Raw genomic sequence first — 26,610 nt, 5'->3', positions numbered from 1 at the left:
GAAGAAGAAGAAGAAGAAGAAGAAGAGGAGGAGGAGGAGGAGGAGGAGGAGGAGGAGGAAGGAAGGAAGGAAGGAAGGAAGGAGGAGGAAGGAAGGAAGGAAGAAGGAAGAAGAAGAAGAAGAAGAAGAAGAAGAAGAAGAAGAAGAAGAAGAAGAAGAAGAAGAAGAGGAGGAGGAGGAGGAGGAGGAGGAGGAGGAGGAGGAGGAGGAGGAGGAGGAGGAGGAGGAGGAGGAGGAGAAGGAGGAGGAAGAGGAAGAGGAAGAGGAAGAAGAAGATCAAGAAGGTCCTTGATATTCTCTGAGCTTGGTAGTTTTCTTTCAGGCCTTTCATGACCCAACTAGGGAACATGATCAGTGCTAGGAGGGAGTGAAGTATGCTCTCTATTTATATACTTGCCCTGTCAGTTTTGTTGTTTGTGTTCTTTACAATTTGATCCCAACATTTCTGTTGATAAGCGAGGGACTTGTTAAATGAATTTTGCCCCATTTAAGAACTTTTCTTGCCACAGTCGTTAAGTGAATCATGCATTTATTAAGTTAGTAACACAGTTGTTAAGTGAAACTGACTTCCCCATTGACTTTGGATCGTATTTTAAACTTCAGCTCTTCGTTTGCATTTTAAGCCATATATTTCCTTTCGTGTACACACAATGAATCCCAGCGCATCGGTATAAATGTTGTTTATATATTCACGAGAGGTAGACACGACTTGTTTTGGCACTTTTTTTTATATGCAACAGAAATAATGGTAGATCACAATTAGGAACATATCTGAGAAGATTTACATTAAGTTTGGCTTGTCCTAACATAGTTCAATCTGACATGGTACAAGTAGTCCTTGTCTTACGACCACAACTGAGCCCAAAATTTCAGTTGATAAGTGAGGCAGCTGTTAAGTGAATTTCCCCTCATTTTTACGACTTTTCTTGCCATCATTTTTAAGTGAATCCCTGTGGTTGGTAAGCTAATAGGGTTGTTAAATGAATTTGGCTTCCCCACTGAATTTACTTGTCAGAAGGATCACAAAAAGAGAATCACGTGACCCCGGGACACTTGCAACCGTCATAAATATGAGTCAGTTGCCAAAGCGTCGGAATTCTGATCATGTGACTGTGGGGATGCTGCAACGGCCTTAAGTGTGAAAAACAGTCATAAATCACTTTTTTTCAGTGCTGTTGTAACTTCAAACGGTCACTAAATGAACTGCTTGTAAGTCGCGGACTACTTGTACGTAAAAATTTGCAACGATTCAGAATTCCCCTTACATTCCGTTAAGCTGGCTGCCTACTTGTGGGAGGATCAAACCCGAATTTTAATTCAGTTTGACCCAGATCGATACGCCCAACTTGTGCCGAGTTCTAATCAAGCGATATGTTTTGAAGGTTAAATCAGCCACCGTTTTCTATGGAGGGCGGGGGGGGAAAGCCAGCAATACATTCAAGATATTCCAGATATTTTTACTTGGATTTTTTGGAACTTGCAAGGCAACTGTGAAATGGTCACAGTTTTAGTTGGTCTCCGTAGAAAATAAAGTTAGGAGATAAACATATGGATGTAAGAGAGATTCTTACAGTAAGATATGGCAGTGGTGTCTTAATACGTATAGCTTCGTTATCAAAGTAATTTTTTCTTCCACGGTTTGGACAACATGCTAAGGGGCCCACACATATGTACATGCTAAGCAAGAACTGGTTATTAGGCACTACGGTTCCAAGTGGCTCTGTTTAGTGTCTTGTGCGAATATATCATCTATAAGTGGTCATGAGTGAGCCAAGTCAAAGGGTGCTAAAAACATACAAGGAACGGTTGCAGGAACTGGATACGATTAGTCTAATAAAAAGAAGGATATTTGAGGGTCTGCCCCGAGAAAAGGGGGCCAACCTGTTCTCCAAAGCACCTGAAGGCAGGACAAGAATCAACAGGTGGAAACTAATCAAGGAGAAAAACCAATGTAGAACTAAGGAGAAATTTCATGACAGTTAGAACAATTAATCAGTGGAAGGACTTGCCTCCAGGAGCTGTGAATGCTCCAACATTGGAAGTTTTTAAGAAGATGTTGGACAACCATTTGTCTGAAATGGTACAAGGTTTCCTGCTTGAGCAGGGGGTTGGACTAGAAGGCCTCCAAGGTCCCTTCCTGTTCTGTATTCTGTTCTTGTGTGAAGGTATTTGATATTCTAGGGCTCCTGTTTCCAGAAGCTGGTACAAGTGAGGCTGCTTCTGAAAGGAAGAAGACAGGACACTATTCTTCGTTGCCTTAAGGAATCTGATTTGTTTGTTGGTCCAGATGAGGTCAGTTGAGGTCTCCCCCTCCATGGCAAGAAACCTTCTAAAGATAAGAGATCTTCAACAATCGAACAGGATGCCTTGGGTGGTGATTGGAAACCTGGAGGTGCTTCAGCAGGAAAAGGCATCTGTCTGGAAGGCTATAGTAGCGCTTTCCTGCATTGGGCAATAGGTTGGACTAGATGATCCTAGGGCAGTGATGGCTAACCTTTTTGCCATCCCGTACCAGGAAGGGGGGAGGCGGGGGAGGATTGCGCATGCGTGGGCCCACACCCATAATTCTATGTGCCCCACCACGCACATGCGAGTGTGGCCCCCTTCCCCCCCCCCACTCGTGGCACGCGATGGCCCGGTAGGCCCGTTTTTTTCTTTCTCACCTGGCTCCAGATCCTCCCTATGCATCTGGGGAGGGCGAAAACAGCCTTCCCCACCCCCTCGGAGGCAGGAAGTTGGGAAACGGGCTGTTTTGGGCCTCCGAGGGGGTGGGGAAGGCTGTTTTCGCCCTCCCCAGATGCATAGAGAGGATCTGGAGCCAGGGAGAAGGAAAAACAGGCCTCCCCCCCCCAGGCCCTCTTCTGGTGGTCCCAAAGGGACCGAAAATCAACAGACGGAGCTGAGCTGGAGTGCCAGGCAACATGGCTCTGCGTGCCACCTGTGGCACGCATGCCATAGGTTCGCCATCATAGTCCTAGGGGGTCTCATTTAACATTTAATGATTCCAGGACTGGTAACTACACCGTCATCCTGGAGAAGGCTTACCTATTGTATGTCAGTCTTTGTCAAACTTTAAGATGGATGGACTTTAAGTTGGGTGGACTTCAACTCCCAGAATTCCCTAGCCGCGTGCCTTAACAGATATGGACTTCAACTCTTAGCTGGGGAATTCTGGGAGTCGAAGTTCACACATGATGGCTGGAGAATTCTGGGAGTTGAAGTCCACCCAGCTAACAGTTGCCAAAGCTGAGAAGTACTCTGTGTCGCTATTATGTACTCTATGTCGCTCTATGTCATAGTACTCTATTCATACAGTACTATGTCGTACTCTATGTCGCCATTATGAGTCAACACTCATTTGAGGGCATAAAATCAAAATACATCTATACAAAGACGTGTGTGTGTGTGTGTGTATACTCTATTCTTTACCGATGGGGGGAAATATTTATTTTCCTAATATCTCCAAATAGCCCAGATTCTCTAGAAAACTCTACCAATTTTATTTTCTTCCATTGACTTTCTCTACTTTTAAAAACTGGGTCTTAGTCTCTAAGATCAAGGCATTGCCCTTCCTTTACTTTCTCTCTCTCTCTCTCTCTCTCTGGATAACATTTTTATTCCCTGCTGCAGGTAGGCTCTTCCTATCATTCTAGGCTGAAATAATACAAAAATAATCTTTTTTTTTTCTCAAGGCACCTATCCCTTTGGCTCCAGAACAAAAATACAAGGCTCCAGAAACATCTCCCTTCCATTCTCCCAAAATACTCTCTCCCCTCCCCCCACCCAGTTTAGAAATTTGGAGAGGGGGAAAAAAAATAAAAAAACACAGAAGGAAACTCATTCTGGCTTACAAAACAAAAACAAAGACATTTGGAAAAATGGCAGGTCGTTTTAGAAAGAGTCTATAATACTGATCAAACAGATGCAGGTGTAAAAAAAAAAAAGAGTACACTTTCAGAAATGAGTGCCTCCTTGGCTTCTCCGAGCTCCCTCTTCCTTTTATTTCGGTTTCATCTCTACTCGCGAGTCGTCGGCGTCCAGATCGTATTCTTCCACGTTGCCGGTAGTCCAAACCTTCATGCGGTCTGTGATCTCGCTGCTTCGTGGTGCCAGGATGAACTCGTAGATGAGAGCCGCGGTGGCACCCCCCAAAAGGGGGCCAACCCAAAAGACCTGGAATTCAACACAAAGAAAGCGCTGACCGATACAGATGTGTGACTGACACCCAGGTTGGGAGAGCTGCCCAGCTGTCAATGAATCGCTACCCCGTGTGTTCCCCTCAATGCATGCTGGATGCTCTCTACCCCAAAGGATACAAGAGAATATTTGGAGCTCGGGGTTGAACGGTGGAGTCCTTAGTGCTCTCTGAGCTTGGTTATTTTCCTGAAGATGTTTAATGACCCAACTAAGTAACACCATCAGTGCTAGAAGGGGGGGTTATAGGGAGGAGGAGGAGGAGGAGGAGGAGGAGGAGGAGGGGGAGGAGGAGGAGGAGGAGAAGGAGGAGGAGGAGGAGGAGGAGGAGGAGGGACTGTGGGGTTCTTACTGCTCTCTGAGCTTGGTTATTTTCCTGAAGATGTTTAATGACCCAACTAAGTAACACCATCAGTGCTAGAAGGGGGGGTTACAGGGAGGAGGAGGAGGAGGAGGAGGAGGAGGAGGAGGAGGAGGAGGAGGAGGAGGAGGAGGAGGAGGAGGAGGAGGAGGAGGGACTGTGGGGTTCTTACTGCTCTCTGAGCTTGGTTATTTTCCTGAAGATGTTTAATGACCCCAACTAAGTAACACCATCAGTGCTAGAAGGGGGAGTTACAGGGAGGAGGAGGAGGAGGAGGAGGAGGAGGAGGAGGAGGAGGAGGAGGAGGAGGAGGAGGAGGAGGAGGAGGAGGAGGAGGAGGACGACTGTGGGGTTCTTACTGCTCTCTGAGCTTGGTTATTTTCCTGAAGAAGTTTAATGACCCAACTAAGTAACACCATCAGTGCTAGAAGGGAGTGGGATTGTAGCTTCTAGCACTGATACTGTTACCTAGTTGGGTCATGAAACGTCTTCAAGAAAAGAACCAAGCTCAGAGGGCACCAATAATGTCACAGTTTCCTCCTCTTCCTCCTCCTCCTCCTCCTCCTCCTCCTCTCTTCAAACCTCACTCCCTCCAAGCACTGATGATGTTACCTAGTTGGGTCACGAAACGTCTTCAAGAAAAGAACCAAGCTCAGAGGGCACCAATAATGTCACAGTTTCCTCCTTTTCTTCCTCTTCCTCCTCCTCCTCCTCTCTGCAAACCCCACCCCCTCCAAACAGTGATGATGTTACTAGCTGAGTGACGAAACGTCGGCAAGAAAATCATTAGGGAACTTGCAAAATGACTACACCGACAGTCCTCAACTTACAGCCGTTCATTTCGTGCGTTTTTGAAGTCACAGTGGCTCTGGAAGAAAGGACAGAGGACCGGTCCTCGCCCTTACAACCGGTCCTCACACTTACGCACTTGCACCATGATCCTCCCAGTAAAGTTCAACGTTCGGCAACCGATATGCCACCTGCTTTAGAAGCAGAAAGAACTTCAGCGGACGGACTTCTCACCTGAAGTTTGGGGTGATGGCTGCCAGCAATGTTGTGTGTCCATACGTGTGTGTGTTTGTTTGTGTGTGTGTGTGTGTGTAAACCATTGCTGGACATTTGAAGGGGAGCCCCTCTGACGATTCCTTCTGTTTTTAGAATGCTTCTCTCTGTGTTTTCCTTAGCTCACCGTTAGTTTCTGCCGTTTCCCCCCGTTTTATCCTGAAGTGACACCCAGCAGCTGAAATGTAATTTTCATGAAATGCTTCGCTCCAACCGCAGGATTCTCAGTTTAGCCCTTATCACGAGGCCCACGTCCGGCTTGCGATTTTGATCGGAAACCTACCCAGTGATCGGCGAAGTTAGTGGTCACCAAAGCAGATCCGAAAGAGCGTGCGGGGTTGATGCCACAACCGGTGTAATCAATCTGTGAGAAGCAAAGAGAGGGAGATTTGATTAGCTGGAGCCGTGCCTGCAGACCAACGTAAGTCATTTCTGCAAGAATTGTTTAGGGACTTCCGTGCGACATAGGAGAGAGAGCTGAGTTTCCAACTTTTAAAAATCACGGGCGGTTCAGGCGGGGTGGATGGCGGCACAATTCTGAGGGTGGTTTGACTTGATAAGGCCTCATTTGGAATATCTGCATCCAGTTTTGCTCGCCAAGATGTAAAAAAAGAGGTTGAGACTCTGGGAAGAGTGCAGCAAAGAGCCACAAAGGTAATTAGGGGACTGCAGCAGGGGTGAAATGCTACCGGTTCAGACCGGTTCAGGTGCACCGGTAGCGATGGCGGCGGGTGGTTCGGAGAACCGGTAGTGATGGTGGCGCGAGGCTCCTCCCACCCATCCGGTTGTCGTTACTTCCTGGTTTTAACCAGGAAGTAACCTGTTTTTTACCCTCTGCGCATGTGCAGAAGGGTTTGCGTGTGTACAGAGGGTCCACGCATGCATGTGTCTCACACACGGGGTGTGTGCACTTCTGAACCAGTAGGGAAGGTAGATGTCAGCGTTCCAAATTAGGCTCTCTTCCAGCGCTGACATGAACAAGATGAAGCATAGAGCAGAAGCTCTATGTAGAGATGGATCTGCATGATGGCCAATGGGACATTGGGGTTGGAGAGCGGAAGAGGAGGGGGTTGGAAGGAGGGCCCAGTTTGGCTGCAACTTGAATCAGGAATGTCAGATTCTGCTATTCTTAAAATAAAAGTGATTCATTAGAGACTTTGCGCTTGAGAATGAAGTTTATTTAAGATAGCACCGAAACCTGACAGTAAGTAGATTTCACCCCTGGACTGGAGGCTGAAACATATGAAGAACGGTTGCAGGAACTGGGCATGTCTATTCAGGGGTCGGCAACCTTAAACACTCAAAGATCCATTTGGACCTGTTACCCACAGAAAAGAAAACAACGGGAGCCACAAAACCCTTCCCGTGCCTGACTATTTCCTAAATGGCCACAAAACTAGCATATATATATAGATGAATTAAACATTCTGTTTTCTTCTGAAACTTTCTTTTCTTGGATTTATCCATGGCTGGCCTACTGGGAGTCGAAAAGCTCAATAAATCACGTGCCGGCAGGTGTCACACATTGGTGGTTGTGATGCATATTTTGAACGAGAGGGAGCCACAGCAGAGGGATGAAAGAGCCACATGCGGCTCCAGAGCTGCGGGTTGCTGACTCCTCGTCTAGTTTAATGAAAAGAAGGACTCGGGGTGACCTGATAGCAATGTTCCAGTATTTGAGGGGCTGCCCCAAAGAAGAGGGGGGGTCAATCTATCCTCCAAAGCACCTGAAGGCAGAACGAGAAACAATGGATGGAAACTAATCAAGGAGAGAAGCAACCTGAAACTAAGGAGAACTTTCCTGACATGAGAACTATTAACCAGTGGAACAGCTTATCTCCAGAGGTTGTGGATGCTCCAATACTGGAGGTTTTTAAAAAGAGACTGGACAGCCATTTGGCCCTCCTGTTTGAGCAGAAGGTTGGTATCAAGGTTGGCCTTGATGACCTCCAAGGTCCCTACCAACTTTAATTCTCTTCTCTAAAGCCAGGGGTGGAATTTGACCAGTTCAGACCGGTTCGCGTGAACTGGTAGGGACGATTTGAATCGGTTCGCCGAACCAGTAAAATCACCCCTGGTTGGCCCCGCCCACGCTCACCCGCTCGCCCGGTCGCCATTCACCTCTTCCAGCCGCTCTCTGTTCGCCCCTTGCAGCCGGTCACCACTTGCCCCTTCTGGCCGTCGCCCCCCTCCCTTCGCCACGCGGCCCAGCTAATCGCCTTGCCAATGCCCACTCAGCTCACTGCATCACTTAGTTACTTCACCAACCCCTGCTCAGTGCCTCACTCAGTAGCCTCGCTGATGCCCACTCAAGGTAAGCAGTGCCGGTTGCAACCTAGCGTGCCACCCCCACCACCCGGTCTCACATAGTTCGTGACACCGGTGGTGATCGGCTGTGGCCTAGCCTGACGCCCCCCACCTCCCGGTACCCGGGCTCGTCTGGTTGGCTAAGCCACCTCAGCTCCATCCCAGGCGGGTCTCGCTAACTAAACTAACCCAACTTCCCCCCCAGCTTCCAGTTTGCTTACCTAGTTCACTCCCGAACCGAATCCCGAGCCGCTGGACACAGACACACCTGTCTTGCTTCACCTGCTGCAATCGCCTGCATCCGCCTCATTGGCGAGCAACTGAATCTGCCTGCCTGCCTTGTGCCTTTAATTGAGTGGCTTTTTTTGTTTTTGTTTTGGCTTTAAAAAAATAGTTAATTAGTGGGGCTTTTTAAAAGGAAATTTTATTGTTTTTTAAGGAAATAGCCATATAAAATTTAGGAAATTTTAGCTGCTTTTATATTTTTGGATTTGTGCAGCTTTGTGAGATCTTGTGTGTTTCTGTGGTGTTCACTACAAAAACACACAAAATCTCACAAAGCTGCACAGATCTAAAAATATAGCTTTCCTAGGGGAAAGCCGTTTTGATCCTTTTGGTCTTTTGATCTTTTTTTTTTTTTTTACTCTTTTGGTGTTTTGATCACTGTGTGATGATTGTTTTTTTAAGTTGTGCGATTTTGTGGAGGTTGCTGCAAGCAGCAACAAGGGACATTTTACGTGAAGTCCAGCCGCTTTTACATGGTGTGAGAGAAGTTGTGAGGCTTTGTGTGATTTTGTGTGTAAAGTGTGATACTTGGTTTTTGAGCCTCTGCAATTGTGTGAGGTTCGAGGGACATTTTACGTGAAGTCCAGCCGCTGTGTGAGACAAGTTGTGTGGCTTCTGTATTTCAGTGGCTTTGTCTTTCCTGTTCTTGAGGTTGGGGGGAAAAACTGGTTTTATCGGCAGCCTTTTGGGGGGAAACTGTGAAGGTTTTTGTAGGTCCTTAGGGCAAAGATGTGATGCCGACTTGGCCACGCCCACCCACCCAGTTAAATGGCCACCAAGCCACACCCACCAAGCCACGCCCAAAGAACCGTTAGGGAAAAAAATTTGAATTTCACCTGAGGGCAGGACAAGAAGCAATGGGTGGAAACTAATCAAGGAGAGAAGCAACTTAGAACTAAGGAGAAATTTGCTGACAGTTAAAACAATTAATCAGTGGAACTACTTGCATACAAAAGTTGTGAATGCTCCAACACTGGAAGTTTTTAAGAAGAGACTAGACAGCCATTTGTCTGAAATGGGATAGGATCTCCAGCCTGAGCAGGGGGTTGGACTAGAAGACCTCCAAGGTCCCTTCCACCTCTGTAATTCTGTTATTCTATGCACTGATTTGCTTTCCAATTTGAGGACATGTTAATATCTTCCTTATTCCTTGGAAAACATTGCGAAGGGCTGTGATAAATGAGGCATTCTGAAAAAACGAATCAGGTTTGTGCCTCGATGAAATGCCCATGTTTATATTTATGGTCCTGTCTTGTAGACACAAAAGCTGCCTGGGTGACTTGGGACCAATTGCAAGGAGACTGGGAGTTCTAGTCCTACCTTAGGCACGAAAGCTAACTGGGTGACTTTAAGCCAATCAGGAGGAGGTGGTGAGTTCTAGTCCCACCTTTGGCACGAAAGCCAACTGGCTGACTTTAAGCCAATCACCAGGAGACGGTGAGTTCTAGTCCTACCTTAGGCACGAAAGCTAACTGGCTGACTTTAAGCCAATCACCAGGAGACGGTGAGTTCTAGTCCTAACTTAGGCACGAAAGCTAACTGGGTGACTTTAAGCCAATCACCAGGAGACGGTGAGTTCTAGTCCCACCTTAGGCACGAAAGCCAACTGGGTGACTTTAAGCCAATCACCAGGAGACGGTGAGTTCTAGTCCTACCTTAGGCATGAAAGCCAACTGGGTGATATGAACCAGCCCTTCTCTCACAGTCCAACCTATCCTCAAAAGGTTGTTTTCATTGTGAGGAAAATAGAAGGAGGAAAGGTATTAGATTAATTTGCTGCGTTGAGTTACTTGCAGAAATAACAAAGGCAGGATAAAAATAAATAATATCTCTTTCTCATCTTTCATTTATGTTTATGTACTGTATGCACTGTGTGTGTGTGTGTGTGTGTAAAACATCTTTGGGGTGGGGGTGTATTTTACAGAGATGGGGCCACCTAATTACATACACATAGCTCAATGTATGGAAAACAAGATAGGGCAAACTATGATTGATTGATTGATTGATTGAACACCTTAATGGAGATGTGGTGTGTGAAACGCGCCAGGGAGAAAATGAGCAGTGGCTAGAAATATATATATATATATATATATTCTTTTAATTCATAGGTTCAAATGTATAATACTTTTGTAGTCAGGGTTTTTTCCTATGTAGATCAAGTTGTTAAATATATATATATGTCTCCCAGAACATCTCATGTACAGAAGAATTAAAACGGTGTGTTGACTCTGCCCAGATCAGCAAAACACACCTGTTCTCTTGGTGTGTCCAAGATGGAACTATTCCATGGTCAGACTCAGAGGTGGGTTGCAGCAGGTTCTGTCCAGTTCTGGAGAACCGGTAGCGGAAATTTTGAGTAGTTCAGAGAACCGGTAGTAAAAATTGTGACTGGCCCTGCCCCCATTTATTCTCTGCCTCCCAAGTCCCAGCTGATTGGGAGGAAATGGGGATTTTGCAGTAACCTTCCCCTGGGGGGGGGGAATGGAGATTTTACAGTATCCTTCCCCTGCCGCGCCCACCAAGCCACACCACCCCCGCCATGCCATACCCACAGAACCAAGCTTGGAGACCTCTGGACTAGAGACCAGAGAATTGGAAGAAAAGAGGGCAGAAGACATGAAGGAAGGGGAGGGAAAAGAACGAATAGAGAATGGAGGGATGAGATGAAGTGATAGACATAACAACTGTAGGTTCCTCACCCAAGAAGAGGTGAGGAAAAGGAAGATAAGGGCAGAAGCTTTCAATCAGTTGGTATGCTGTGGTTGAATTCAACCATGGCACTATCAGTACAGGTAGTCCTCGACATACGGCCACAACTGAGCCCCATTACTAAAAGACAGTTGTTAACTGAGTTTTGCCTCACTTTATGACCTTTCTCACTGCAGTTGTTAAGTGAGTGTCTGCAGTTGTGGAGTGAAACTCACCGGGCGTTAAATGAATCCAGCTTCTCCATTAACTTTGCTGATCAGAAGATTGGGACACTACAACCGTCATAAATATCATAATACAGGTAGTCCTCGACTTACAACCACAATTGAGCCCAACATTGCTGTTGTCAAGTGAGACAGTTGTTAAGTGAATTTTGTCCCATTTTCCCTGCTTCGTTGCCACAGTTGTTAAATGAATCATTGGTTAAGTCAGTAATACGGTTGTTAAGTGAATCTGGCTTCCCTCATCGACTTGGTTTGTCAGAAGGTCGCAAAAACGGATCACACGATCCCAGGACATTGCAACTGTCATAAATATGAGCCTGTTGCCAAGTGACTAAATTTAGGGCTCAATTATGGTTGTAAATTGAGGACTACCTAAGTGGATGAAAAATATTCCCTTGCCAATCTATTCAGGCCAGGCCAACCCAGCTGTTTTGGGGTGGTCTGGCACTTTTTTAAAAGCCAATCTTCTGGAACAGGAAGTGGTTTGGGAGAGCCAACTTGACATGCTCCAAATCCTTCAATTGTGGTCTGGAGAAAGGATGGAAAGTTCTGGAGTCCCCCGGAATAGGCTGTTCCAAAAATTGAATTTTTCACAGATCTATCATAGAGGCAGAATATGATCTGTAACTGAGATAAACAGGATTAATCCAAGATATTTTCCTACCTGTCTTTAAAAAATCAACATTGGATGGTGTGTGCTCTCCATTCCAGGAATAAAGATGGGCTTAGATGTTGAAGGTTTGTGGGAATCTTGACAACACAAGAACTTTTTCTTAAAGAACGACACATTCTAGGGACAAGTTTGGGGGCTTCCTCTAGGAATAGTCCTTTATCTATATCTATACCTGCCTCCACAGGTATAGTTGGGTGTCTTAAATGATATAAAGATACATCTTCTCCATTATCTAGATCATTCTCCAACCCTTCAAGTAGAGACATCAAAAAAACTTTCATGTTGACAGGTTCTATCATCAACAGAAGAGAATATTGGTAGCTCAAGGTTGAACTGTGGGTTGGTAGATTCTTGCAGACGTTTCATGACCCAAGTAGAGAACATCATCAGGGCTAGAAGAGAATAGGTTTTGAGGAAGGGAAGAGGAAGAGGAGGAGGAGAGGGGGAAGGTGGAGTAGGAAGAGGAAGAGGAGGAGAATTGTGCGGTCCTTGGTGGTCTCTGAGCTTGGTGGTTTTCTTGCAGATATTTCATTACCCAACTAGGGAACATCATCAGTGCCAGAAGGGAATAGAGTTTGGGGAAGGGAGCAGGAAGAGGAGGAGGGGGAGGAAGGTAGAGGAGGAAGAGGAGGAGGATTGTGGGGTCCTTGGTTCTCTCCGAGCTTGGTTGTTTTCTTGGAGACGTTTCATAACCCAGCGTTGTCAGTTCTAGATGGATAAATTCTATCCTGCCATTGCAACAGCCATCTTGATTTTTCTGACATTTCTCCTGGCTGTACGCTGACCGCTTTGCATTGCCTTTTGCAAAATCTACCAAATTTGCATTTAATTAGATTAGAATATGAGTAGATCTTCAAGTTTTCCTTTCCGCCCCATTCAGAATGGGGTTGGCCTGGAAGACTTCTGAAGTATGGAAGATCTTTGCATCTCTGGAGGTAAATGTTTCATTACCTGAATTAGATAACATCATTAATGCTGGTGAGTGTGGGGTTTGCTCATCAGCACTACTGTATATAAAGATGCTAGCTACTAATAATGTAGCTGAATGAATAATGAAATGTCTACAAGAAGGCAGTCGAGTTCAGACAGTATCAAGGACTCCACAGTCATTATCCTCCTCCTCCTTCTCCTCCTCCTCCTCCTCCTCCTCCTCCTCCACAAACCCCACTCTCTTCTAGCACTGTTCATGTTCCCTAGTTGGGTCATGAAACGTCTTCAAGAAAACCACCAAGCTCAGAGAGTATCAAAGACCGCCACACTTCCTCCTCCTCTTCCTCTTCCTTCTCTACCTTCCTCCCCCTCCTCCTCTTCCTCATCCCTTCCCCAAACCCACCCCTTCTAGCCCTGATGATGTTCCCTACTTGGGTCACGAAACGTCTGCAAGAAAACCACCAAGTTCGGAGAGAACCAAGAACCTCAGCTACAAATATTCTCTTTTGGGGGTGGGGGGTAACCTTTTCAAATACTGTGTCAGCCCCCACCAAGTTAAACCAAATCAGAAATCAATTCCACAGTTGAAAGCTGTAGATCATGTTGATTGAGAGTGGATACTGTAATTGAATCTTGCAAGCCCGTGCTGTATCTTCTTCTCCTCTCTTTATACTTAAATTGTTGAATTATTGTGATGTCAGTATGAGCTATATCCTTTCTGCTTGTTTTGGAACTTCAGATATGTTTTGACTTCTGTCACTTTGGTAACCTGGTCTGGCCTAAGTTAGGGTTTTACTTAATGTGGTACAGAACTCAGACAGGACTTCATTTTTCCATACAACACTGTTACAAGTTCAAAATATAATTTTCTACCTCATTCTATTTTCCATCAATTTCTATTCTTATTTAACCTATTCCTTTTTCTATCCTCATGTTCTATTTCTATGTCCTTATTCCTTTGTGTATAAATCTTACGGGTGTTTTTTTTAAAAAATCTTAACTATTTCTTAGCTCTTAGGTTTTTTTTTCCCTTTTAATCTTCCTCTTCTCTATGTTCTTATTCCCGTGGGTATAAATGGCATGACTTTTTAAATTATTTCTTACTTCTTTATACGTTTTCTATTTTCAATGTTCTTATTCTTGTATGTATAAATCTTAAATTTTTAAAATCTTAGTTTTTTAAAAAATCTTTTCTATGTCTGTAGTCCTATGTGTATAAATCATGTTTTTTTTCTTATTTATTAGCTCTTAGTTTTTTTAAAAAAAAATCCTATTTTCTGTGTTCATGTTCCTGTGTGTATAAATCTCATTTTTCCCTTTATCTTAACTATTTCTTGCTATTGTTTTTATTTTCCTCTTCTCTATGTTCTTATTTCTATGTGTATAAATCTTATGGTTATTTATTTTTTTTAACCTCAATTATTTCTTAGTTCTTTCAAATTTTTCTTCTTTATGTTCTTAAAGAAGATGTATAAATCTTACGTTGTTTTTAATCTTTACCTCTTAGCTCTTAGTTTTTTTAAAAAAATTCTTCTTTTCAATACACTAATCCTATTATGTATAAATCTTACAGGTTTTTTATTTTAACTATTTCTTAGCTCTTTTTTTTATTTATTTTTCTTCTTTTCAATGCACATAATGTATAAATCTTACAGGTTTTTTATTTTAACTATTTCTTCATTTTTTTTAAAAAAAAAATCCTCTCTTCTATATTCTTATTTATCTGTACGTAAATCTTATTTTTAAAAAATAATCTTATGGCCAAATTCATACAATTTGCATAACCATGTGTATGAAAGCCTAGAATTGCAATGGGGAACCTATGGCATGAGTGCCAGAGTTCGCACTCAGAGCCCTCTCTGTGGCACTTGCACCGTCCCCCCCAGCTGGTTGTCGGGTTTCTGGTGCTCTGGCACACGCATGTGTATATGCGCACATATATGTGCCACCTTTCAGTTTGGGCACTCTGTGCCTAAAAGATTTGCCATCACTGGCCTAGAGACTACCTTAACATAATGTATGTTGACTATGATCAGATTTTATGGGCTTAATGTATGAAATAAATCCAGCATAGTTGGTTAATTTATGATTCAGTATATTGCATTAACCCAGAAAATGGGTTAAATCCAATAACAAGGTTACAGATAGTCCTCGACTTACAACTGTCACACAACCTGTGCATTATGGTTATATGCCTTAACTGTTGTAAAACAGGTCAGTCACGTGAAGCACTGCAGTTTTTAAATTAGTAGCAGCGTTGTTAAGTGAATCTGGCTTCCCCATTGACTTTGCTCGTCAGAAGGTCACAAAACACGACCCCTGGACACTGCAACTGTCATAAATGCGAGTCAGTTGCCAAGTATCGAACTTTTGATCACGTGACCCTGAAGGTGTCGCCATGGTGTGAAAAGGGTCACTTTTTTCAACGCCGTTGTAACTTAAAAAAGTTGCTAAACAAATAGTTGTAAGTTGAGGAATATTTGTAAGAATAGAGATCTGAGGACCCAGATTGTTGGGGGCCATAGGCTGACTCTGTAAACCGCTTAGAGAGGGCTGTAAAATCACTGTGAAGCGGTATATAAGTCTAAGCGCTATTGCTGTCTAAACTGTGGCGGCACGATGGTTAGACTGCAGTATTGCAGGCTGACTCTGCCCACAGCCAGGAGTTCAATCCTGACCGGCTCAAGGTTGACTCAGCCTTCCATCCTTCCGAGGTGAGTAAAATGAGGACCCAGATCGTTGGGGGCAATAGGCTGACTCTGTAAATCGCTTAGAGAGGGCTGTATATGAGTCTAAGTGCTATTATGGTTTAGTAAATGTGCCAATACAGCTCTTGAATTCGTACTCACTGCCAGGAGATGACCCAAAGCTACAGAAAGACCGATGGCCAGTGGTGCTGATCCGGAGAGGTCCGTTCGCCTCTTGTCCGTTGTGGCGAGCACACAAAGCACCAGCTGCAACGTAGCAATGATTTCGATGCCCAGGCCTTGTCCAGGGTTGACTCCCGGTGCCAACTGCAAAAGAACAAGACAGCAAAGAGAAGGAATCAGAGCTGTGCACCAGAATTGGACCCTGGTTCAATTAATGGCCTCGAGAGCCACTTAACAACCTCTGCAAAAAAAGGTCCTAAAATCGGGATGGACACCTGATCAGACCGACCTGTTTTACAACCATCATGACTCTATTACGGTCCTATGTCCGAGACAACCTGAACTGCTTTGTCTCCAATACAGTTGTGTGTTTTAATGACACTGCATTCCCCTCCCTTATGTTTTATAGCTCCAAGCAACGTAATAAATAAGCCGATTCAAGAGTCAGAAGCCAAAATTCGATGCCATTTCCAAAGAGGAAGATTTGTTTAAACTTAGAGTAGGGTAGGAAGTTAGCACCCACCCCTTTCCTAGGAAAATGAGATATTTTAGGAGATATTAAAAGGGCAGAATATTTCCCCTAAAAGGGAGGCAGAAACTCACCCCACCACCACCACTTTGTCAATGGGCCATTAAGGCCTGGGCCAGTCTATTCTACATAACACAGATCTACCTCCTTCTGGCAGAGCCATAGTAGGAATTGCCCAAAGCCCCTTTCGTTACATCATTACCCAGCAAGGCTCAACCAAGCCTGGGACTCAAAAAGATAACCTACAAAATTACCCCTGCATGGCCCCATGGGAGTCTGACAACCAATCAGAATACAAGCTCAAATTCAAAGCTTGAAAGAAGGCATAAAACCCAGGCACTCTCAACATCTCTTCCTTTTTTTCAAGCCATGTGATCCTGTTCCTCAATAAACCTTCTTTCCAAGCAACTTCCATGAATCCAGTGTCTTTTTCCCCACTTGGAACCGAACCCAGATGGACATTTCTTCCAACAGTACATTTACAACCATTCCAGTGGTGGGATTCAAATTTTTTTTACTACCGGTTCTGTGGGTGTAGCTTGGTGGGCGTGGCATGGCATGGTGGGTACGGCTTGGTGGGCGTGGCAGGGGAAGGATATTGCAAAATCCCCATTCCCTCCTGATCAGCTGGGACTCGGGAGGCAAAGAATAGATGGGGCAGGGCCAGTCAGAATTTTTACTACCGGTTCTCCAAACTACTCAAAATTTCCACTACTGGTTCTCCAGAACTGGTCAGAACCTGCTGAAACCCACCTCTGAACCATTCATTTACTGACTTCTATATTGGCGGTCCCCAACCCTTGCCCTGTGATGGGGGTGGGGGGATGGATTCACACATTCGACTGGATTCGACTGATGACCCCCAGCGGGAGAGCCCTCTCTGTGGGGGCACCCGCCCTCTGGAATGAGCTACCCCCAGGAATACGACTGATCTCGGACCTCCGTACTTTCCATCGAGCTTTGAAGAGCTTTGTCAGCGCCTCAGCGCTGGCATAGAGAGGAGAGATAAGCTCTGAACTTTTGCCTGCTAAATCCCTTTGAAGCCCGGTCGTCATGGAAATGAGGAGGGGGGAGACATTCCTGTGAAATGACGAGACAAGAAGTTTGGAAAGTGACTTGGAAGATAGCCAATGAGAAGCAGAGAATTGGGGATCGGAAAGGGAGGGATTGGGGGGCAAAAGGTCAGTCTTGTCCGCATCGAGTCATGATCCGGTTGCTGTGCTCGAATAAAGAAAAGATTTCCTTAAAGATTGGCAGTTTGGAAATTCATTTATTTTGAGATAGCATCGAAGTCTGACAACCTTCCTATTTCAGCAAGCCAGGCTGACTTAAATTTTTAATGGGTTATTTTATGGCCAAAGGGTTTTAAATTTTGGGAAGCCAATTTGATTTGATTCTGTTTTAATTTATTTTAATTTTTATATTGCATGTATTTTAATCTTGGCTGTTCACCGCCCTGAGTCCTTCGGGAGAAGAGCGGTATACAAATTTAATAAACCTAAACCTAAACCTAACATGCAACTTAGATTCTGGGCGTGTGCAAATGAAGCTTCACACACTCGCCTGCCACATACATGGACCAGTTCCCAATAGGCCCGCAGACCGATATCGATCCACACAGACTGGGAGTTGAGTGAGTATCCCTGTTCTACATAGACAGAAAAATCCATTTTGTGTCGCTTTGAGCAAGTGTGAAATGAATTAACGGGATTACACAGTTTTGTGGGCATCCTCCTTGTGATCCAAACTGGCTATCTGTTTTGGGTTTTTTTTGTTGTTGTTGTTGTTGATGATGTTTTGAGTTTCTCTCTCTGGAGCAAATGTCATTGCCAAACGTCTCCAGATGGTCTTTTGATGACCTTTCAAAAAAGCCTTGCCCAACGTTTCTGGGTCGGTGGCCCGGCGCGGAAGGGGGGAAGTGGAATGGTTTTGTGTGAGGGGCAGGCATGGGGGCATGTGCACACAGCTTCATTTGTGTGAGTGGCAGGCACACAAGTGGGGCTGCGAGTGCCAGTGCCCACCACACACGTGAGTGGGACTGCATGGGTACACACACTAACTTGCCCTCACCTGGCCCAGGTCCGAGTGGGCTACAGCCCAGTAGTGGGCCAAGACCTAGGGGTTGGAGACCCCGGTCAAAAACAATCTCACTGTAGGATGGATCTGCAAATTCACAAAGGAACAAAGGGTCAGATCCCTTTATTAAGAATCACTTTTGTCTTACTCAGCATTAAGAGAATGAAAAGAGATAATGGGAGAGATTTGTAGGTTTCAGGCAAGGGTGAAATCCAGCAGGTTCTAACAGGTTCTGGAGAACCGGTAGCGGAAATTTTAAGTAGTTCAGAGAACCGGCAAATACCACCTCTGGCTGGCCCCCAAGTGGGGTGGGAACGGAGATTTTGCAATATCCTTCTCCCAGGAGTGGGGAGGGAATGGGGATTATGCAGTATCCTTCCCCTGCCACACCCACCAAGCCACACCTACCAAGCCACACCACCCCCACCAAGCCACGCCTACAGAACTGGTAGTAAAAAAAATTGGATTTCACCACTGGTTTCAGGTAACTTCTAAGTAGTTGCTGAGAACTGGACAATGGATAATAATATGGAGGAGAAGGGCGGGAGAGGAGGGAGCAGTGGTGGGATTCAGCCGGTTTGCACCACTTCGGGAGAACCGGTTGTTAACTTTCTGAGCAGTTTGGTGAACTGGTTGTTGGAAGAAGTCATTAGGGCAGAGAACCGGTTGTTAAATTATTTGAATCCCACCACTGGGAGGGAGGGAGGGAGAGAAGGGAGGAAGGAGGGGGAGGGAGGGAGGGAAGGAAGGAAAGGGAGGGCAGGAGGAAGGAAGGAAGGAAGGAAGGAAGGAAGGAAGGAAGGAAGGAAGGAAGGAAGGAAGGAAGGAAGGGGGGAGAAGAAGGAGGAGCTAAAGGAGGAGGAGAAGGGGAAGAGGAAGAGATTATAAATGCAATCAATGACTATAATTTTACTATATTTTGATGGAAACAAGCATTTACTTCTAGTATCCGGCAAAAATGCTCCATAGTGAACAAGGGTTTTGCCTAACAACAGTGGGATTCACTTAACAACCATCCTGTTCACTTTACGACCATCACAGAAAAAGGTTATAAAATCGGACTTTGTCACATAGCGACCTCCTTTACGACTGTTACGATTTACGACTGAAATTACCGGCTCAATTACATTCATAAGATGAGGACTGCTTGTATGCATTATTATGTGTGGGTTTTTTTAAATCTTCACAGACTGGCTTCTCTGAACTGACAAAAATATAAACATTAAAATCATGAAACTAGGGGGGATATTAAGTTATAATAGAGAAATGTGCCATGGATCTATAACAGAGACCCTATCCGGAGGAGAAAAATATCACAAATTTCAAAGACACGCCCTACTCGTAACAAAGTAAACACTTGTGGAAATAACAGAGTTGTGCAAGGCTTTGCACACTGAAGGGAAGGTGCAGAAGCTCCAAAACACTCCATGCAAAAAAGGATTGGGCGTTCCGTCAGAAGAGTGTGGCTTCCATCTTCACTTTTTTGATCCCCTGCCTTCCCACAAATACTCATGGCATGGCAAAAGACCTTCCTGCTTCCTCCCATTGGTGCCCTGGGAATGTCTGAACTATCATCAAAAAACCAGCTTGGGCGTTTTCTCACAGAGGAAACCACGGCATGGAAAAAAGAAATGGTCCATCCAAATAGATCTAGGCTGCAATATTCCAGATTGTCACCAGGAGGAGACAAAGAGCTGGTGGGAAATCATTTTAAACTGTTGACCGCCATCTAGTGGTCCTCTGAAGTATCGGCAGCCTAGCTCTTTGAGGAAAAAAAGAACAATCCGTGAATTTTTATTTTATTTATTTTGATCCCACCTTTATTGTGGTGAGGTGGGTGGCGGACAAATTTAAATAAATAAATAAATAATAACAACAAACAAATAATAACAATAAATAAATAAATAAAGGCGCAAATAAATAATTTTTGTAAATAATTCAAGGTGGTAAACATGCCTAATACTCATCCCATCTCCTTTTTTTTCCCACAACAACAACCATGTGAGGTGGGATGGGCTGAGAGAAAGAAAGAGAGAGAGAGAGAGTGATTGGCCCCAAAGTCACCCAACTAGCTTTCATGCCTGAGGCGTGACTAGAACTCACCATCTCTTGGTGATTGGCCTAGAGCAGTGATGGCTAACCTTTTTGCCATCGCGTGCCAGGAGAGGGGGGTGGGGGAGGGTCGCACATGCATGTGCCCATGCGCATGCGCACGCAACCCCTCCCCCCTGCACATAATGGCCTGGTAGGCCCGTTTTTCTTTCTTACCTGGTTCCAGATCCTCTCTGTGTATCTGGGAAGGGCGAAAACAGCCTTTCCCATTCCCTTGGAGGCCCTACGGAGGCTGAAAAGGCCCATTTCCCAGCTCTCGGTGGGACAGGAAGTGAGGTTTTTTGCTGTCCCCAGCCTCCAGAACCTCTCTAGGAGTCTTTAGGAGCCTTTCTAGGAGTCTGTAGGAGCCTCTCTAGGAGTCTCTGGAGGCTGGGGACAGATAAAAACATCACTTCCTGTCCCACCGGGAGTCGGGAAATGGGCCCTTTCAGCCTCCGTAGGGCCTCCAATGGAGTGGGAAAGGCTGTTTTCGCCCTTCTCAGATCCATAGAAAGGATCTGGAGCCAGGTAAGAAAGAAAAACGGGCCTTCCCACCCACCCCCAGGCCCTCTAGAGGCAGGAAACAGCCTGTTTCCCTACTTCTGGTGGGCCCAGAAGGCCCAAAAATCAGCCGTCTGGCGCACGCATGCGCCCCAGAGCTGAGCTGGCGTGCCCGCTAATATGGCTCCGCGTGCCACCTGTGGAACGCGTGCCATAGGTTCGCCATCACGGGCCTAGAGTCACCCAACTGGTTTTCATGCCTGAGGCGGGACTAGAACTCACTGCCTCCTAGTTTCTAGCCTGGTGCCTTCACCAGTAGGCCACAAAACCCCCTTGGTTCTCTGTCTTCTTACTCCTGAACTCTGTCTTGTCCAAGTTTGCCCTTTGGGACGTGCTGGACAAATACCCTTCCTGTTCACGGCCATCTCAGCTGGGGTAATGACAGTTGTGCTTCCAGAGTGCTGGAGGCCTGGAGAGAATCGTCCGCCTATGAACTAAATAGGAGGAATTGTCAGAATAAATGCCAAAGTGGACTAAGTGCTGCTGTGGAAACATGTCCCATGACATCTAGATTGTTTGTCAGAATCAGTGAGAACACTCAGTTCAAGCGGATCGCACGTTTCTGGCCTCTGCAGCCGTGACCCCCAAGCACATACAGCGCATCGGAGCATCGGCAGCAAAAGGCCAGAGTTTAATTGGCTGAATTAAAACGCTTCCTGCTCATTCTTGGATCTGCTGGCAAACAGGCAGTCGTGAAAGGCCTTGTCCTCTTTTACTTTTGGTGCCCAGGTCCTGTTGGGCCCTGGATTTCCCTTCAAGGCAGATTGTGTATCTCTTGATGTTTTCAGACACCTTTGGAAGAATGGGGGGACAATGTTATTTGGACAGTCGAAGAGATAAGGGGAACATGTCAGTCAGGGGTTAGAGACAGATGGAAATAAACATGGTGGTGCGGGGGTGGGGAGGAGAGGAATGAAGGATGAAATGTAGGAGGAGGAGAAGGAGAAGGAGAAGAAGAAGAAGAAGGGGAAGGGGAAGGGGAAGGAGAAGGGGAAGGGGAAGGGGGGAGGAGGAGGAGAGGAATGAAGGACGAAATGGAGGAGAAGGCATAGGCGAAGAAGAAGAAGAAGAGGAAGGAGAAGGGGAGGAGGAGGAGAGGAATGAAGGACAAAATGGAAGAGAAGGAGTAGGCGTAGGTGAAGAAGAAGAAGAAGAAGAAGAAGAAGAAGAAGAAGAAGAGGAGGAGGAGGAGGAGGAGGAGGAGGAGGAGGAGGAGGAGGAGGAGGAGGAGGAGGAGGAGGAGGAGGAGGAGAGAGACAAGGAGGAGGAGGAAGAGGAAGATTGTGGGTTCTTTGGACCTCTCTTATCTTTGCTGTTTCTTGCAGACATTTCATGACCCAACTAAGTAACATCATCAGTGCTAGAAGGGAGTGAGGTTTGCGAAGAGGAGGAGGAGGAGGAAGAGAGATGACATTTCCAGGGTATTTTAAAGATTTTCTAAGTGCATCATGCTAAATTTATATTTTAAGCCTACTTTCCTTCCTTCCTTCCTTCCTTCCTTCCTTCCTTCCTTCCTTCCTTCCTTCCTTCCTTCCGCCTTTCTTGAGTTCACTCAACCCAATCTATTGCATTCTTCATGAATCAAAGTATTGTTTGAACTCAGAAATTGCTTCATTCACAACCTGCTTTACTGTCAGCCAATCAATATTGGTCTCTCTATATCACAACCTGAAGTGACAGTCTAACCCTCCACACTTTGGCTCCCCAAACAGCCACTGGATATTTTTTTTTGTTTCAGGTTCTTCTTCCCCCCCCCCTTTTTTTTTTCTCCTAGGAATTTCATTTCCACCATTTGAACAAAAAATCCAGATAACAAAGGACATATTTCAAAGTCAGGATTCTCATTTTCTCTCTGAACTTTAATACACAAAGGGATGGAAAAAGGAAACAGGAAATGAAGATAGAACAAGGAATTCCAGATGATATTGTTCTCTGGTGTTGAGATTCTCCCCCACTCCATTTTTTTTTTTTTTTTGCAAAGAATAGGTAACTAGAGAAGAAAAAAATTCATTGCACAAACACGACACCGAGATGAATGCAAATCTTGTTATATAAAATGAAGTCGTGGGCATGCAATCAAAACACAGTTTGGGTAGGTAGCAAGCTAACCAGGATTTAATTCATTTTTATATAAGGCGGGTCTGGAGAATTTATCATCAACTTTCCCCAGTGAACCGAAAATGTATGAAGATCCGAATCACACATGCTCCAACAGATCTCAGCTACTGAGCGACCATAGATCAGAGGTGGGTTTCAGCAGGTTCTGACCAGTTCTGGAGAACTAGTAGCGCAAATTTTGAGTAGCTCGGAGAACCGGTAAATACCACCTCTGACCGGCCCCGCCCCCATCTATTCTCTGCCTCCCGAGTCCCAGCTGATTGGGAGGAAATGGGGATTTTACAGTATTCTTTCCCTGGATTGGGGAGGGAATGGAGATTTCACAGTATTCTTCCCCTGGAGTTGGGTGGGAATGGAGATTTTACAGTATCCTTCCCCTACCGCGCCCACCAAGCCATGCCACACCCACCAAGCCGTGCCATGCCACGCCCACCAAGCCACACCCACAGAACCGGTAGCAAAAAATTTTGAAACCCACCGAGGTGGCGCAGTGGTTAGAGTGCAGTACTGCAGCTACGTCAGCTGACTGCTAGTTCAGCAGATCAGCGGATCAAATCTCACCGGCTCAAGGTTGACTCAGCCTTCCATCCTTCCGAGGTGGGTAAAATGAGGACCCAGATTGTTAGGGGGAAATATGCTATTTAGTATACTGTCTTTGGTGTAAGCCGCCCAGAGTCCTCGGAGAGTGGGCAGCATAGAAATATGACTAATAAATAAATAAATAAATTGCCCTGGATGTTCCTCCACCTGCACAATTTTGCTTAGCAATCAATCATGTATGAAGGTGAACTTTCAAGATTTGGGGATTGCAGGCCTCTGTTAAGACAACAGCCCTCAAAACATTCCAGCAATGTAGCTGAAAATCGCTTCAGTTTAGCATTCTGAAAGTGAGGTCCTACGACAGGGGTGTCAAACTGGATTTCTTCAAGGGCAGGATCAGCATTGCAGTTCTCCTCTGCGGGCCACCCGGAGGGGGGGTGGGATGGGATGGACGCCAACTGCAGCACCCTGCCAGCCAAAATGGGGTGTGGATGAGCCACATGCAGCCCCCCGCGTCCTGTTTTCAGCCTGGACAGCCTCCTGCAGCTCCCATTTTGGCTGGCAGAGGGCTGCAGGAGGCCGTCAAGGCCAAACACGGGGCACGGGGAGGCTGTCTGAGCCCCCCATGCGCCCTGTTTTGGCTGCCAGAGTCACCATGGGCTGGTCCTTTGCTATTTCCAGCCGGCCCCACAGGCCAGATTTAAGGACCCCACGGGCCGAATCCAGCCCGTGGGACTTGAGTTTGACACCTCTGTCTTAAGATATCTGAAGAACGCCAATTGAGAAGATGATATAAAACAAGGTCTATCTGTTGGTTCGGGGAAAAGGTCTATCTTTACTTCTCATGGGGACCAACCAGATGTCTCTGAAGTGCTTCCAAGAAGGAGGGACATCATTCTCCTGCACAGTTTTCATGCAGCTGCTATTTGGAAGCATCATAGAGGCAACTATGCCCAACCTGGAGCCAACATTGAGACTTCAAGACTGAAAATCCTCAACAGACTTGCTTTTCTAATAAAAATTCAAGAGCAACTGAACCTACTAGACAAGACCAAGACCCAACTTAGATCTTTATACTGGTTGTCTGAGTAGCCATCCAGATGCCGCTGGGAAGCCAGCAGAAATAGGCACTATTTATTTATTTGTCAAACAAAAATTACAAATTTGAATGAACAAAATGAAAAAAAAATAAAATATGACAGGGATGATAGGCACCGTAGTCTTCTTCTGCACGATTCCTTAGGAACCTCTTAAATATGGGATGTCCACAGAAGTTAAGTTGGAAATAAAACTGTGAAAGGTAATAGGTGGCACAACTGACTTGGGTAAGATATTCCAGACTTTGACAACTCTATTACAAAAATTGAATTTTTTTACAATCAAATTTAAAGCAGTTTACATTATTAAGCTTAGAACTGTTGCTTACATGCGTTGCATTACGATTAAAACTAGAATAGAATAGTAATATTCTTTATTGGCCAAGTATGATTGGACATACGGGGAATTTGAGTGCAGAAGCCCTCAGTATACATATAAGCAACAAGTGATAAATCATGATCACAATCATAAAATGCAATCATATGATACAACACTCAGTGATAATCATAAGATACTAAATAAAAGCAATCGGCATAAATCATAAGATACAGACAACAAAGTGTTAGTCATAAGATGCTAAAGGGATAGGTAATAGGAAAGAAGAGAAGGATAATAGTAATACAGCCATACTACATGATTTGATGTCCTCAGGCATAAGACAGTGTTGTGGGAATTAGTTGTTTAGCAGAATGATGGCAGGGGGAAAGAAAACTGTCCTTGTGTCTAGTTGTTTTGGTGTGCAATGCCTTAGCAGGGGTGGGCAAATATGACCCCTTTATGACCTGTGGGCTTATTTATTATTTTTATTATTTATTTATTCAATTTGTGTGCCGCCCATCTCCGAAAACTCAGGGCAGCTCACAATGCATTTACAATCATTATATAAAACATTTAAAAATTAAAAACATTAAAACTCATTCACACCATTCATGGCCAGATCTCGCCGGATCGCAAGAGCGAGATCAACGGCCCCAGGCCTGCCGAAAAAACCAGGTCTTTACCGCTTTTCGGAAGGCCAATAGGGTGGGGATGGTCCGAACAGCTTGGCTATCTCAGGAATTCTGGGAATTGAAGTTCACAGGTTGTAAAAGGGTCACATTTGCCCACTCCTGCCTTATAGCATCGTCTTGAGGGAAGAAGTTGAAATTAAACTAAAAAAAACTTTTTGAAACTAAAAAAAGTTATTTGCAATTAAGACACTACTATGTACAATTTTGTACGGGACCGCGAGTGTCAAAGTTCCAAACTATTCAAACCAAGAATTTCAAGCCTTGTAGCTTAAGGTATTTTATTGTGCACAGAAGAGTGCAAAACTTGTTTTGCAAGAGGGCACTTAAGTCCCCTCCCTCTGATGTTCTTGGGTGACTGGGTTTTGGAAGTAGGTCACCCCCATCATGGAGGAATGCCACCCCACCCCGCCAAAATATCCTCTCGTCACATCTAAGAACCCTGCCTTCTCTTGTAATAGTGAGGAATATTAAAAGCTTGGCAACTGGGAATCATATAAAGCAAATAACAATCACAGTTTGCAAAGCTGTGGTTCAAGTCGCTGGCACCAACCTCAAGATCTCATTGTCACTTTGGGGCATTCCAGGTGTCACATGTCATGCCAACACCTGGAATGAAGTTAAAAGCAACCCTCAAAAGGGAAGAGAAAGGGCAATATAAGACAGCCGTGTGCTGCAGCTACCAAAAAAATCCAACTCAGTCCTAGGCTGCATCAACAGAGGGATAGATTCAAGATCATGTAAAGTGTTAATACCGTTTTATAATGCCTTGGTAAGGCCACACTTGGAATACTGCATCCAGTTTTATTATTAAAAAAGTTGTGGAAACTCTAGAAAGAGCGCAGAGAAGAGCAACAAAGATGATTAGGGGACTGGAGGATAAAATATTACAAAGAATGGTTGCTGGAATTGGGTATGTCTAGTTTAAGGAAAAGAAGGACCAGGGGTGACATGATAGCGGTCTTCCAATATCTG

General features: G+C 45.1%; 1 protein-coding gene across 1 annotated transcript in view; it reads right to left on the bottom strand.

Moving 5' to 3' along the window:
* Window positions 1–709: 709 nt before the first annotated feature.
* Window positions 710–26,610, bottom strand: part of AQP1 (aquaporin 1 (Colton blood group)) — a 39,391-nt gene continuing 13,490 nt past the window's right edge. The window contains exons 2-4 of the mRNA XM_034401711.3: window positions 15,595–15,759; window positions 5,901–5,981; window positions 710–4,173 (exon numbers count right to left, since the gene is read on the bottom strand). Coding sequence (XP_034257602.1) covers window positions 4,000–4,173; window positions 5,901–5,981; window positions 15,595–15,759 — 420 coding nt within the window. The 3' untranslated portion in view covers window positions 710–3,999. The remainder of the gene's footprint in view (window positions 4,174–5,900; window positions 5,982–15,594; window positions 15,760–26,610) is intronic.

Source organism: Pantherophis guttatus, chromosome 4, assembly GCF_059756535.1.
Source record: "Pantherophis guttatus breed Tessera chromosome 4, ASM5975653v1, whole genome shotgun sequence".
Classification (NCBI taxonomy): domain Eukaryota; kingdom Metazoa; phylum Chordata; class Lepidosauria; order Squamata; family Colubridae; genus Pantherophis; species Pantherophis guttatus.
The sequence above is the reverse complement of the archived record's forward strand: the minus strand, read 5'-3'. Positions and strand labels throughout refer to the sequence as shown.